At 35.9% G+C, this 16,176-nt stretch overlaps 1 protein-coding gene across 1 annotated transcript in view; it reads left to right on the top strand.

Annotated features, from left to right (window-relative positions):
* ADGRV1 (adhesion G protein-coupled receptor V1) overlaps positions 1-16,176 on the top strand; it is a 697,985-nt gene that overhangs the window by 137,798 nt on the left and 544,011 nt on the right. Inside the window, exons 30-34 of the mRNA XM_066381830.1 lie at positions 221-436; positions 1,123-1,367; positions 2,532-2,713; positions 3,488-4,299; positions 7,476-7,685. Coding sequence (XP_066237927.1) covers positions 221-436; positions 1,123-1,367; positions 2,532-2,713; positions 3,488-4,299; positions 7,476-7,685 — 1,665 coding nt within the window. The remainder of the gene's footprint in view (positions 1-220; positions 437-1,122; positions 1,368-2,531; positions 2,714-3,487; positions 4,300-7,475; positions 7,686-16,176) is intronic.

Genomic DNA, 16,176 nt, shown 5'->3' on the forward strand with positions numbered 1-16,176 from the left:
TATCAAACACAATTGTTTTTTAGCAAGAGAGGTAAAAAGTCTTGTTTAGAATAAATGTAGTAAGTATTCTCAAAAATGCCTTTGCAAGTATATCCATAAAATTTGATACATCATAGTGTTTCCTAGTATATAGCGTGTTTACTGTATTTTGGAATTTCTAGTATATGGCATGTTTACTGTATTTTGGAATTTCTTAACATTTTGCTTTTTGTCTCTGTAGGTGAAGATTATAGTATAGCTTCCTCAGATGTAGTCTTGCTAGAAGGGGAAACCAGTAAAGCTGTGCCAATATATATCATTAATGACATTTACCCAGAGCTGGAAGAATCTTTTCTTGTGCAACTACTGAATGAAACAACAGGAGGAGCCAGACTAGGGGCGTTAACAGAGGCAATCATTATTATTGAGGCCTCTGATGACCCCTATGGATTATTTGGTAACCAGATTAGTTTGTATCTTTTTTTTTATTTGTCTTCATAGAGCATACATTTCTTTATTTTTAGAGACACAGTATTGACTTAATCCTGTTTTCTTTTTAACGTGTGATTACTGATATATACAGCGTCTGTGTATACTAACTGGCCATGGTTAACAGTTATTAAAAAAATCAACCTTACATAAATATGAAAGTCACAATCTTTTAGGATTTTAAGTCATATCTGGCTCCTAAATGTTTTGTGAACCTTAGACAATTCTTTGTTTACAGAAATTTATACAAAAATGTGGATATGTGGGCTATCTCGTTTAGTAGGAAAGCTGGCTAGCTCACCCTCTTCTGTATAGCATCAGTCATGGGAACTGCTAGCAGCTGTCCCTTTGGACTAGGCTGCACTTTGCAGTTAGCCACAGAACTCTCGAGGCCCGCTGCGCTCATGACTAGTATATGCCCGACCGATGTGGGCACTTGCATTTGTGATTTCTGCTTCTATCCTGCTGAAAAATAATGTAGACATTTGACAGGCCTGAGCACTTTGTACCACAGCATGTTACTCTGATGTAATGGGGTTTATTTCCTTAGGTTACTGACGGGGAAAAGAGAAGTGATGTAGGATGGCAGTGGGTTAGATCTGTGTTGTCTCCGTTTCATTTTGTATCTGAAGTTAACTCTGCTCTGCCCCTCAGGTTTTCAGATTACTAAATTTATTGTCGAGGAACCTGAGTTTAACTCAGTGAAGGTAAACCTGCCAATAATTCGAAATTCTGGGACACTCGGCAATGTTACTGTTCAGTGGGTTGCCACCATTAATGGACAGCTTGCTACTGGTGACCTGCGAGTTGTCTCAGGTAATGTGACCTTTGCCCCTGGGGAAACCATTCAAACCTTGTTGTTAGAGGTCCTGGCTGACGACGTTCCGGAGATTGAAGAGGTGAGAGGAATGGCTAGAATAGAATGACACTAAATCATGCCTTGTCTTATAGTGACTAGAACAGATGGCTATTGTGACATTTATAGAGGATGTCAAATAATTATTTTTGCAAGAATGTTCAAATTATGGAAGTGTGAAAATGATTCTTATAGAAACAAGAATATTTAAGATACAGTTCTTGTACACATACCAGTTTACTAGTATAAGATTTTTTTATACAATTGTAGTTTCAACATTTTGTTACATGATTAAATACATACACATCTATCATAATTTTTGTTATATTGTTTTATATAAATTATTTATTTATATCTGTATTTACTTTGGCCTTGAAGATGGGCCAGTCTTAAATTAGATTTTGATTTTTCACTCATTCATTCATTTATTCTTGAACTTTTGAGAATTTGCTATGTGACAAATACCACACTTGATAGCTGCCTGATACTTATTTTTCATGAAGAATTAGCAAGGTAGCAAATATAAATAGAGTCTCAGTGGAAAAGTTGATGTATCAATAACATATATTGGCTGAAGATAGTTGTATTGCATAAAATTCAAGTATTATTAAAGCCTAGATCTCATAAAATTATACTTAATAGCGTTTACTTTTTTCATAGAAACTTTCATAGAAGTGAAATTCATAAAATTTCATTTGAATGCTAATTATATCATTATATACTTCTAAAATATTAGATGCTAGTTAATACCTGTGAAACATTTCTCTTTCCTTTTCTCTAACTTTAGGTTTTAAATTTTGTCAGCGTACTACTATTTAAGAGAACGTGGGGAATAAAGCATAATATATTAACTTCATAAAACATATGCAGTATTTTCCCTAAATACAAAAAAATGATATAGGACATAAAAATATTTTATTGAAGTGGTAAACAAACTAGGATCTTAAATTTGATTCACAATATTATAATATTAAGGACTTAAATAGCCTATTTTTGAATGTATAATCGTGCTCTATTATTTAAAGTTTATGATAGATTATTCTGTTACATATTGGGGTTTGTAACTGTAATGGGAGAATTTTTTTGAGTCATAATACATTTTGTTCTTATACTTGTATGAAAATGTTTAATTTTTTTCCCCCTGCATCACTCTTATTCTGATTTCAGAACTGGGATTCTGTTAAGGATGTTTTCACTGTATTTTTAGGTTATACAAGTGCAACTAACTGATGCCTCTGGTGGAGGTACTATTGGGTTAGATCGAATGGCAAATATCATTATCCCTGCCAATGACAATCCTTATGGTACAGTAGCGTTTGTTCAGTCGGTTTATCGAGTGCAAGAGCCTCTGGAGAGAAGTTCCTGTGCTAACATAACTGTCAGGAGAAGGTATATGAGATGGCTGCTTGCATCTGTGGGGGTAATGGGAATTGTGGGGTGGTGGGAGAGTCACTTTTGTTTATTTAAATAATTTAGGTTTGATTGTTTTTTATATAATGTAAATTATTATTTAGTTAAATGATTTATACCTATTAATATAAAGAGCTCATTATATTTATCATATCTATTATTAGTGAAATGGATTATACATCATTGGGCTTTCTAACTCCAGAAACTTGTTACTTTAATCTGTGACTCGCATTAAAATTTAGATACAATTAACTTCTAAATTAAAGAATATTCATATGCTAAAGTGGTTAATTTTCAGGTTCTACTTTTTCTGTATTTCCTTTGTGAGGCAGTATACAGTTCACTGAAATCCTTTAGAAATAGAAAATACAGGGTTTGGGGACTTTGTGGCAAACAATTTTATTTCCGCAAAATATACTCATGCTATTATCATTGTTAATTTGTTCCAGTAACATCTAGTAATGAAAGCTAATTTTCTATTTCTGTTTGATAACTTTAAAATGGATATGATTTACATATATTGCAAGATATTTTCATAGCTTGGTAAAAATAAAGTATTGATTGAAAACTACCAAGATTTACATACATGAGAAATTAAAATGTTGAAAGACAAATGTAATAAGAAATGTGGTTGTGTTTTACATTATACACTGAACTAGTGACAGCTGTAATTAGCGTATCTCTTCTCTATATGTAATCCACAGATTGCTTTGAATGTTTAACCTGTCTTTCAATTGTCACTCCCCATTTTAGCGGAGGGCGCTTTGGGCAGCTCTTGTTGGTCTACGGTACTTCCGATATTGATGTAGTGGCTGTTGCAGTTGAGGAAGGTCAAGATTTACTGTCCTACTATGAGTCGCCAATTCAAGGGGTGCCTGAGTCGCTTTGGAGAACTTGGGTGAATGTCTCTGCCGTGGGGGAACCCCAGTACACTTGTGCCACTTTGTGCCTCAGAGAACACGCGTGCTCAGCATTTTCATTTTTCAGTGCTTCTGAGGGCCCCCAGTGTTTTTGGATGACATCGTGGATCAGTCCAGCTGGTAACCACTCAGACTTCTGGACCTACAGGAAAAACCTGACAAGGGTAGCATCTCTTTTTAGCAGTCAGGCTGTGGCTGGTAGTGACTATGAGCCTGTCACAAGGCAGTGGGCCATAATGCTGGAAGGTGATGAATTTGCGAATCTCACAGTTTCTATTCTTCCAGATGATTTCCCTGAGATGGATGAGAGTCTCCTAATTTCTCTCCTTGAAGTTCATCTCATGAACATTACAGCCAGTTTTGAAAACCAGCCAACCATAGGACAGCCAAATACTTCTACTGTTGTCATAGCATTAAATGGTGATGCCTTTGGAGTGTTTGTGATCTTCAGTATTAGCCCCAATACCTCAGAAGATGGCTTATATGTTGAGGTCCAGGAGCAGCCTCAAACCACAGTGGAGCTGCTGATCCACAGGACAGGGGGCAGCTTAGGTCAGGTGACAGTCGAATGGCGTGTTGTTGATGGAACCGCTACTGAAGGTTTAGATTTTATAGGTTCTGGAGACATTCTGACTTTTGCTGAAGGTGAGTGAAGGTTCTAAATGGATTTTAGTTCATCTTGGAAAAGTCATCATATTCTATTTTTATGATTATGTTCATAAGAGTTCTTACTATATACATTCTTGCTGATATGTAAAAGTGCAGTATGATTTTGAAAAAATAGAAGTTAATGGTTGACATCTATGTAGACTGACATGGCCCTACATCCTATCTGTCCACTTATTTATTAAACACAAACAGGTTTTAGGGAGTGTGAATTTTATCCTTTTATATGTGATATAGGTAAGTAAACAAAGAGGCAAGTCTAAGGAAAGCTCTAATTTTGTAAGGGAAATTATAAGAATGAGCTATATATATACAATGAAGGATGTGGCTAAGAAGTACTGTTTGCTCTAAATGAGTATTAACTGGGAGACTTGATTATGCCTTAGACGTATCACGATAAATCTTCAATGAAAGTAATTTATAAGTATAAATAGTATGAAGTTTGGTGACTTCATTTATAATTAGGCCAAGTGACAGATCAATTTGATATTATTCTTAGACTTGGATGGGATCATTATTGTAAATTTTCATGAGCAATATAATTATTGGTAACTTGGACAATAAATTAGAATTAGGGTCAGATTCACTGATTCATTTTCAAGGCTGTTTGAATCATCTATTATTGAAAAATTTGAAAAGTTTTTATGTTTAAAATAGTTTGTAAACATTTGAAAATGTATTTTTCTGAGATCAATGTTTAAATCCTGATTTGGGCAATTGAAGATTCCATACGGTTTTTTTAATACAGTGTTTTTCTGATTGAAAAAGTGGTGTGAAACTAGTCAGAAACAGGTATCATATGATTTTACTCATATATGGAATCTAATGAACAAAGTAAACTAACAAAATAGAGACAGACTCATACATGCTGACAGCTGTGAGGGAACGGGGACTGGGTGAGGGAGGTGGAGGGCTAGAGCAGAAAAGGACAAAGGAAGAAACTCAGACACAGACAGCGGTGTGCTGATTGTTGGGAGGAGGAGGGAGAGGCTATGGACACAGAAATGGTGAAGGACGAAGACTTGACTGAGGAGGAGTGGTGAACACAATACCGTGTACAGAGATGTGTTACAGAATTTGGCACCTGAAACCTGTATAATTATGTTAACTAGTGCCATCCTAATAAAGTCAATAAAAAATGATGAGTACTCATAAAAACATCACTGTATACAGAAAAATGAAGGAAATAAACATTCACAATTAAATGTTTAGAGCAGTTCACTGCACTTTTTATTGTTTAACTTTTTGGAAACAGTAATTGGGGGTCATGATGCATACTATTGTATACTTTTTGAAAATTTTATTTATTTTTATTGATGTTAGAGAGAGGAAGGGAGAGAGAAATATCAATTTCACTTAATTTATACATGTATTAGTTGATTCTTGTATGTGCCCTGACCAGGGGTCAAACCTACAGCCTTGTTCTATTGGGATGACACTAACCAACTGAGCTAACCAGCCAAGGCTATCATATACTTTTTGAAACAATCAGCATATGATTTAGAGTAAATTTTTAAAATAGTATAAAACATTACTTTTAAAAAACTTATTGCATTTATTGGGGTGACATTGGTTAATAAAATTATATAGATTTCAAGTGTACAATTCTATAATACATCATTTGTATATTGTATTGTGTGTTCACCACCCCAAATCAAGTCTCCTATAATGGTTATTTTCTATTAAATGACTTAGGGAATAATGGAATATGACATGCCTGATGGAGCAGGAGGGTGCAGGTTGGTAATTGGTAACTTTTCTCCTTATTTCACAGGAAATCATGAAAATCTAATGAGGAGGGTATGAAAATGAAAATTTAAAGTTAGATATTCCAGTGGCTTTAGTAACTTCCAAGTTTTCATATAAAGTAATAGCATTATATGAATTAGTATTACTTTGAATTGTAACTCCAGCACCACATAAAATGGACTGCATAGCTAACCTAGATTCATAAATAATCTGTAGTCTTTTGAGCAGGTTTTGGTGCTGTGAACTGAGGACCTGCACCAGGGGCACGAGAGGGAAGAGCATGCATTCGTATCCCTTTTCTCCTTTTACTGCCTTTTCTTTTCTCACTGTTTCATCTTCTTTGCAGAAAGTGGCAAAGACTTAGATGGGAGAAAGTATAGGCTAAAGAGCAGAAGCATTGTTGGGTTCAGGGGTATGAGTAGGGGGTGCCCTATGGACTACTGGGGTCCTAGACCGAATGGAAAAGTAGATAGATTAGCCCTGTCACTGTCACTCAGCCTTGGAGATGCTCTTCCGCCTCCTTCCTTCATTGGCCTACATCCTGGAAACTGGTATCTGTTGCTGTCATCTTATCCAGTTACCCAAAGAATCATTTCATTTCATTCAGGCTGGTTCGCTCAGAATTTGCCAGTTGTTTCCCATTTTGGCCACTTGTGCCTAAGCTTCCTTTCAGGGAGGTATTGCCATGAGTACCTCATGAATATTATTTACAATAATGCCAGAATGGGAATGAGATTCCGCTATCAGAGGGTGCTCTTTCTAAAGAAGGGGCTTTAGAAGCTCTTTCCCTAGCTAGGCTGTTGTTCTAGGCCAGTGATTTTCCACCTTCTCTATCTGACATAAATGAATTATAAAATTCTGTTCCACACCAAAAAATGTATTTTTTGCCCATCTGACAAACAAAGGTAGATGTAATTTTAATTCATTCACAATGCTTGGTTGTTGTGTTGGCTGTTATTTTTTTGACAATCTAAAGGAAAAGAGGTCAGTGCCCCTAGCTAAAGAGTCAAGTATTGTACATTTAAAAAATTCTTGGGCCACACTAGTGTACTGTAGCACACTAGTTGAAAATCACTGTTCCAGGGTAAAGACCAGGAAGGAAACTGTGATTCTTTGAAATAATCTGACTCTTTAATTTTCCATGATTCAAAATGTCCTTTTCCACAATCTGTCTATAGTAACAAACTTTTACAGTGTTTTATATATGAAAAGATGAAATAACATGTTTCCTTATAGTGGCGCTAATATTCCTCATATTAAAATTAAACTATTATTATAATTCACTTACATATTTTTACTTAACTTTTTAAAATCAAAGTGATTCTGAGCCTTTGTCAATTCCTTGTGATGTTGGTTGGTGATTTTGCTACTTTGCTTCTAATTCCCATTAATTTTTTTCTTTATAGGTGAAACCAAAAAGATAGCCATTTTAGCCATTTTAGATGATTCTGAACCAGAAGATGACGAGAGCATCGTTGTTAGTTTGGTGTACACTGAAGGTGGAAGTAGAATCCTGCCCAGCTCCGACACTGTGACAGTGAACATTCTGGCCAATGACAACGTGGCGGGAATTGTTAGTTTTCAGACAGCTTCCAGATCTGTCATAGGTCATGAAGGTGGGTTCCTTTCTTTGATGAGCACATTCATTCTCTTTTCTATGGATGTCATTTTTGTTTAGTCTTTTAAAGTTTTTGATTTTTTAATCTTTTTATGACTTTGTAGGGCTGTGTATGCTAATATGCGTGGAACTCATTTGGGAGAGAGATATACAGTGAACTGTGTAATAATATGTGTAGGAGCCTTGCAGACTGATATAGTGTTCTAGCGTGCACACCCCCCTGCAGTGGCTGTAAGGAAGGTAGTGAAACCTGGGATACTCAGCTTTCTTGTCTGTTAAATAATGGCAGATATTACTTCCTAGGTGTCTTTGTGAGGGTTAGGTAAACTAATGAGTATGAAGTGCTTAGCACAGGTCCTGGCAAGTGTATATATGCTCAACGGTAGATGCTCATATTAAACAGTGAAACCCAGGCTCCCTGTTAAAAACAAATAGTGGTTTGTAATCAGTGAGTATTTTAGCCTGGATTTTATATTGTGTTTATATATTTCATGAAAAAAGTGCCAAAGTAGAAAAAAAATTTTTAAATGTCCATTTCTTCCTTAAACAATTTTATTTAATTCTCATTTTGTATTTTACATTGTATGTAAGGTGTTGCATATACAGGGAGGGGCAAAAGTAGGTTTACAGTTTTGAGTTTTTGAAACCCAGAGTTTATTCTTGTATCGTTATTTATTATTGTATTATTTTCCATATGAACAACTATAAACCTATTTTACCCCACCCTGTAAAGACTGTTGTTTTGTTTAAAAGATTATGGCAATGTGTTTTGTTTCTTTGAATAAGCTTGATTGAGATAAAACTGCTGTTTATAGTCTGTGTTTCACTATAGTGTGTATTTAGAAATAAAAAAAAACACTGTACCTTGAGTTAAAAAATGGAAAGGATATTGATCATGCATTTGGACTTTTATTTTACAGACGAGAAAACTGACTTGACCAGGCCATACAGCTAGTTAGTTGCTGTGTTGGGAACTAAGTGTATTTTAGTGTGTATTACCTTTCACCTTCCTCTACTCCTGACTTGCAGGTTTAATTTATCAATGCAAGTGTCTTAGCGATTTCTCATGTTGTTAGAGCAATAGTGAGTGAAAGTGATCAGCAAATTGCCGTAAGTTCAATATAAAGACCGGTCATCAAAAACTTTTTTCTAATATAATACAAATAGAACTTCACTGTAGGAGACGTTATTTTTAAAATGATAACAACAATAATATCAAGTATTTTCTGTGTGCCACATATTTCACATTAATTATTTCACTTAATTATATAATAGGTGTAATAGTATACACCAGATTTTCACAAAAAGAAACTGAATTTTAGAAAGACTAAATAGTACAGTTATTCATGATAGAGTTTAAACCCACTGCTATCTTAATCCAGAGGTCCTGCTACAAGGAAGTTTTTGAGAAGAGACTTTGTTTTGCTTGAACTTAAATCTGTTGCAGAACTTGACAATGTAGGAATTTTGGGTAAATATTTCAAGTGGTTTGAGTTAAAAGAATAATGAATTTGAGTAAAAATATCTCTGTGAGAGAACCTGACTCTATCTAGGTTATAAATGAAAATTGGATATTTAGAGGTAATAGTGGAAATCATAAAAATTAATGAAATCTTTGTGGATAGTTGAAGAAAAGCAAGTTGTCAAAGATAAAGCCATGTGCAGTGCCAGACGAAGGGGCTAGGGAAGGAGAAAGGTCTGAGAGAAAGGTTTCTCCAAAGGGGTGGAAGAGACCAATGTAAGAGTGTGTTTTCCCTCTTACCAGGAGTCACCTGGATCCCATACTAACAGGACAACAAATGAGATTAGATTTCCAAGAGCTCTGGGGTAGACAGTAGTAACTATAAAGGAGTTTTGAAGGAGGACTTGGGATGAGAAGCAAATATTCAAGGCTGATCAAAGGATGTGGAGGCTTTTAGGCAGTGCTTCTCAAAGTATGGTTTCGGCAGGTGTCCATCTACAGAGTTTCTACTAGTTTGTGACAAGTTCAGAAACTGAAATAACCTGTGCTAGAAACTTACATATAACAACTTCATTTTGCTGTGATATCCAAAAGCAGTATCTATGGGCTTCTATCTGTGTTCTTTTTGCTATTTAACTAATCTAGTCATTCATTTTATTGTCTTTTATAAAAATGTTAGTCTATAATAGATCAGGGCAAGCAAAACAAGACACAAACAAAAACACCTTGTTCTTCACTGTGTTAAGTTTGAGAAGCGCTGCCTTAGCAGATAGTGTACTTATCGGCCATGGGAGCAAGGGGAAGAGAAAAATTGGGGGAAAAGGATTAAAAGTGAGTATTTTGGATGTGTTTTTGTTTTGTTTAAGAAATATGGGAAGGAAAATAGTGTTGAAGGCGACAATACAAGTGTTAGTGAAATGGAGGTATAATTACGACCCGGGTCCGGGACGGATTAGATTTCAGGGAAGACTTAGAGCTAGACGAGGTATGTGATTTTCAACAATATGATAGAGTTATTTTTGAAAAAGAATACCAAAGAATTTATTTTCCCAGTATCATTTTAAAGGTATTTTAACTGTAAAGCAGTTAGTGGCATGAAAGTGCACCTTATGATAGTCTGGGTGGTGTGAGGGTGGGCGGTTTGGGGGCCCTGAGGGAGTGGGCTTTCCTGCTGGACATCCAGACACGTCACCTATGCTGTCTTCCACCTGGATGACCTGAACCTGGAAGTCAGCTTTCAACAGCTAAATATCTCCAGGAAGAAAAGCATTAGTAATTAAAACAAATGGTCCAAATGTGTTACAGATTGAAAATCTGCTTTAGCACATCAATCTATGAGCATGAGTTAAGTACAGGAAATAAAACACTGAATTGCTTTTATAGCTTGCATGAGTACGGCCTAGTTTTTTTTTTGTTGTTGTTTTTTTTTCCTAAACAGAAATTGGGAGGAACTTTTACATTTACTTATTTTTCCCCTTTATTCCTGAGCCTTTACCTAGAGTCTGAATTTTTTTTTTTTCAAAAAATGCCGCGGACCAGCGTGGCTCCTAATAATGGTGCGGAATTAAGGAAACACACTTATCAAAACAAAAACGATGGGACCCGGAGGACTCCTCAAATTGCTTGGCAGTATCAGAGTGCCCCATAGCCCCAGTTCGCTTTATTATATAGACCTATGCAAATCAAGGACCTTGATACAAAGTTGCACATCCAAAGCTAAGACAGGAACTCTCCCAAGGCAAAAACAGGATACATTAGTGAAATCTACTAACATCTGAAACAAAGAGTCAGAGGAAGGGCATGTATATTGCTTCAAGCAACCCAAGGAAGCAAGTGGAGTGGGTGCAAATACTCAGCATCAAAGCCAAATATGGAGATGGAGGGGGGAGAACTTAACTTAGCCTTTTGCTAAGCCTCGAATCTAAAATGGCTTTTTGCCATTTCTGGTCCACAACAAAAAAACATTATATGTACTTCAAGAATTTAGTTATTTTGCCTGACCAGGTGGTGGCGCAGTAGATAGAGTGTCGGTCTGGGATGTGGAGGACCCAGGTTCGAGACCCTGAGGTTGCCAGCTTGAGTGTGGGCTCATCTGGTTTGAGCAAAGCTCACCAGCTTGGACCCAAGGTCGCTGGATTGAGCAAGGGGTTACTCGATCTGCTGAAGGCCCTCGGTCAAGGCACATATGAGAAAACAATCAATGAACAACTAAGGTGTCGCAACGAAAAACTGATGATTGATGCTTCTCATCTCTCTCTGTTCCTGTGTGTCTGTCCCTATCTGTCCCTCTCTCTGTCTCTGTAAAAAAAAAAAAAAAAAGAATTTAGTTATTTTGTGTGTGTATTCTTAATATCTCCGTGAAATGGCATAGAGAAAAGAGTATCAAGCATAGGTTTACCAAAAGAATTCATGAAAATTTTGTGGTGGTACTTCAAAGATAATGGCTGAAGAAATAGGGTAAAAAAAATCATGCTATGTGGAATTTTAACAATGTTAACATTGCCTTTGGCCTGGTGTTGGAGTTTCATTCATGTGATTAGATTTAAAACATGGACTTTACTTAACTTCTGGCTCTAGAATGCATTTTCAATTCATGGGAAAAAGTTGCTTTAGTGTATAACAATATTGAATGCTTTCGAATCCTATTTTTACATTTTTGTCCTAAGGCAATCGAACTAATGTCTGGTGATAAATATTTCTTTCAAATGTAATGGGAAGAATTTAGAAATATGGGACAATAGATTTTTACTGTGGTTGCAAACTGTGTATAAATCTTTTCTTTATGAATCTGTATGAAATGCTTTACTCAGTCACCCAGTTTAGCAGCATCATAATCTCATGTCATGTTCAATGGATATAAACATTTTCCTTTTCTCAGAGATAGCATGAATCATTTTAGGCAAAGATTTAAACAAATGATTCCTAAAAATATACAACAGTGATATAGTTGTCCATCAGTATGCATGGGGCTTGGTGCTAGGACCCCTGAAGATATCAAAGTCCACAGATGTTCAAGTCTCTTACATAAAATAATGTAGTATTTGTTTATAATCCTTGTACATCTTCCCATATACTTAAATGTATCTATAAATTACTCATAATTCCTAATTCAATGTAAACATTGTATTGTTTAGGCAATAATAACAAGAAAACTGTACACATGTCAGAATTTTCTGGGTGGTGATTCCAAGCCAACAGAATCATGTCACTTTCTCTCTATGTAGTTTTGATCTAGGGTTGGTTGAATCCGAGGATAAAGAACACGGGAATATGAAGGGCCGGCTGGATTAAAAGCACTCAACTTGTCCCTGGCCGGTTGGTTCAGCGGTAGAGCATCGGCCTGGCGTGCAGGGGACCCGGGTTCGATTCCCGGCCAGGGCGCATAGGAGAAGCACCCATTTGCTTCTCCACACCCCCCTCCTTCCTCTCTGTCTCTCTCTTCCCCTCCCGCAGCCAAGGCTCCATTGGAGCAAAGATGGCCCGGGCGCTGGGGATGGCTCCTTGGCCTCTGCCCCAGGCGCTAGAGTGGCTCTGGTCGAGGCAGAGCGATGCCCTGGAGGGGCAGAGCATCACCCCTGGTGGGCGTGCCGGGTGGATCCCGGTCGGGTGCATGCGGGAGTCTGTCTGACTGTCTCTCCCCATTTCCAGCTTCAGAAAAATACAAAAAAAATAAATAAATAAAATTAAAAAAAAAAAAAAAAGCACTCAACTTTTTTCCTTGACTGTTCATGTTGGCAGTTTGTATTTCATGCTATTCATGTTTCTATATTGTTTTAAATCATTTTCTGTTGTAGGTGATCACTATAGATCAGGGGTCCCCAAACTTTTTACACAGGGGGCCAGTTCACTGTCCCTCAGACCGTTGGAGGGCCAGGCTATTAAAAAAACTATGAACAAATCCCTATGCACCCTGCACATATCTTATTTTAAAGTAAAAAAGCAAAATGGGAACAAATACAATATTTAAAATAAAGAACAAGTAAATTTAAATCAAACTGACCAGTATTTCAATAGGAACTATGGGCCTGCCTTTGGCTAATGAGATGGTCAATGTGCTCCTCTCACTGACCACCAATGAAAGAGGTACCCCTTCTGGAAGTGCGGTGGGGGCCGGATAAATGGCCTCAGAGGGCCGCATGCGGCCCGCGGGCCGTAGTTTGGGGACCCCTGCTATAGATAATACATGTATATAGTGTATACATGTATCTGTTACAATATTTAACATGTTCCTTCTATTTTAGATTTCTATTATTTTTACACATGTTGTAGGTAATGTTTTTTACCTTTGTGAGAAGAATCCTTGTTTGTTTTGTTAACAAGTGTACAAAACATTCAGCATTGTTTAAATGCATTTTATATTCCTATTCCTTATCTATATTAGGGTAGGCCTACCAGTGGTCAGCAGACCGCGGCTCACGAGCCACATGCAGCTCAATCAGACTGAGGACGTTTTTAGCAAAGGTCAGGTTAGGACTACCCTAATTAAGTTAATAACAGTGTACCTACCTATATAGTTTAAGTTTAAAAAATTGGGCTCTCAAAAGATATTTCAATCGTTGTACTGTTGATATTTGGCTCTGCTGACTAATGAGTTTGCCGACCACTGGCCTAGTATCACCAGATTTTGGTGGACTCTGTATATTTCATGTCAGGATGCTCTTCCAGGGATGTAGTCAGATTCTTTGGAAGGTGAGGGCCTGTCTTAGTCCTTCATTGTGGACTAAACCTAGAAGGCAGTGTAGTACCTGATAAAATGTTTGTTATCTAAAAAAATTCATCTTCCTCTCCCAAATCTACCTTCTGTCCTTCCCATTATTTAAGACTAAGCTGTTGTTTTTAAGTTTTTTTCTTTTATAAAGACTGTTCTTTGCCTGACCTGTGGTGGCGCAGTGGATAAAGCGTCAACCTGGAAACACTGAGGTCGCCGGTTCAAAACCCTGGCTTGCCTGGTCAAGGCACATATGGGAGTTGATGCTTCCTGCTCCTCCCCCTTCTCTCTCTCTTTCTTCCCCCCTCCTCTCTAAAATGAATAAATAAAAAAAAAATTAAAGACTGTTCTTTGACTTTTTATCCAGGTAGAAGGGTAACATTCTAGAAATATTACCTAGGAGGCATATTAAGTGGAACTGGTTCCAGGGAGTCTATATTAAGAGGCAGAATCAATACCTTCATTTTTACTACTTGAAACATTTTTACACTATTCATTCTGTTGACATAGTTTGCAGTAGGCTTACAGAGTATGTGTTCAAGGAATGCTTTGTTTATATACTGCTCACAAAAATGAGGGGATATTTTATTGCTTTGTATTCATTTTGAAATGTCCCCTCATTTTGTGAGCAGTATATTTTATTTATGTGTTTGTGTGTATCATGCTTCAAACTGTGTTTCTGCAATACTTTCTGCAAGTTTCTTGTATGGTAATTTGTTAAGTTTTCAAAGCTTATATTAAGTAGTATTAGACTTTGAGTATTTTACCTATAATAAGTTTTTAGGAGAATTTTACTTTTTTTCTCTGTAGCATTTCATTTTTATTTTTCTTTATACTGTATATTTATTTCCAAATCTCTAGGTATTGTAAAATCTTGCAACTATAATTTATAAAATTTATTATGATTGCAAAATCCCCTTCAACATGGGTCCTTATTGATCTACATTTTGTTTTTCTTGCCACTTTTATTTTTTTGTATTTTTAGCACTAATCAAGCTTTCATCATTTTATTTTTAAATATCATTAGGTTTTACTACTAGGTTGTGTGATTTTAAAAATTTGATAACTATGACTATAAACCTTTCTATTTGTGTCACCAGACAACACTGTAGGTGAAAAAGATTAATGATCTAGTGCGCTGTCTGTGTCATTCAGTAATAGTTTTTTTTGTTCAGTACATGAGAAATGCTGCATGATGTGCAACAGAGAGACTCTGGGATTTTATAGTAGTGCCTATATTTTTTTCATATGAGTTAAACAAGTATAAAAATTTTTAAATGGTTCACTGATGATTAGACTGATTATACAGTTATATCAGTCTTTTAGATATGTCCTGACCTTTTGATAATCTGATTCCTAGCTAGCAGTTTCTATATGTTAAAAAAAAGATATAGTCTATTAATGGAATGGTGACTAAATTTTGTTTTTGTATTGAAGTACAAAAAATGTACACATTGAACATTCAAATGTTGGAGAAAATGTTATTCAGAAGTCTTTCTGATACTTTTGCTTTCTCTATTCTTCACTCTCCCCAAATAATTCACTGTTCTAAAGATAAGTGTGCTTAAGTTTAGTATGAAAATTTTGTTTTATATAATTGAAATTAAGATAATTTCTAAATTCATGATAACTTAAGAAAGCTTTCTAATACTAATATGTTTTATCTTAAGAAATTTAAAAAATATGCTAGTTTAAAAATATGTTAAAAGGGTGTTTATATTTTGTTTTATTTCTACTCTGCTCACTTAAAAAGTGCCAGATGTATATACTTATTTGGATAGCTAGATAAAAGTGATACTTTTAATGAATATGCATGGATTTCAGATATACTTCTATGCTATAAAATTTGAATGATATGTTCTTTAAAAGCTTTAAACATCATTTCATTTTACTTTGTCATACGATTATTATTTTAGTGCTATAGTTCATTTGTGTACCTTAACTGTATTCATCATCATGCAAGGATTTTTTGAATTGAGCATATTTTCAGCAAGCCACGTGGCTGTTAACAGTATGCCATAGAGCTTACACTTCACTTTCAGCAGTTTGAAAGAAATGCCTATCACTATTTCCTTCATTTTGATAACGTATTACGTAAGGATAAAAGCCAGGAATGAAAATATCTAAAATACCTCAATTACCCAGGAAGGAGAACTGTAACTTCGGTGGTTACAGAGACTGATGTACAGAAGTGACACCTTTCCTTTGTATTTCTTTTTAAAAAACATAATCATTGATGGTATATGTAAGTTACAACTTAAAGAAATGTGATTTTCAGGTATTTGCAAGCATTTTTATGCATGCATTGTGTAAAATCAC

The sequence above is a fragment of the Saccopteryx leptura genome, chromosome 4 (genome assembly GCF_036850995.1).
Source record: "Saccopteryx leptura isolate mSacLep1 chromosome 4, mSacLep1_pri_phased_curated, whole genome shotgun sequence".
Classification (NCBI taxonomy): domain Eukaryota; kingdom Metazoa; phylum Chordata; class Mammalia; order Chiroptera; family Emballonuridae; genus Saccopteryx; species Saccopteryx leptura.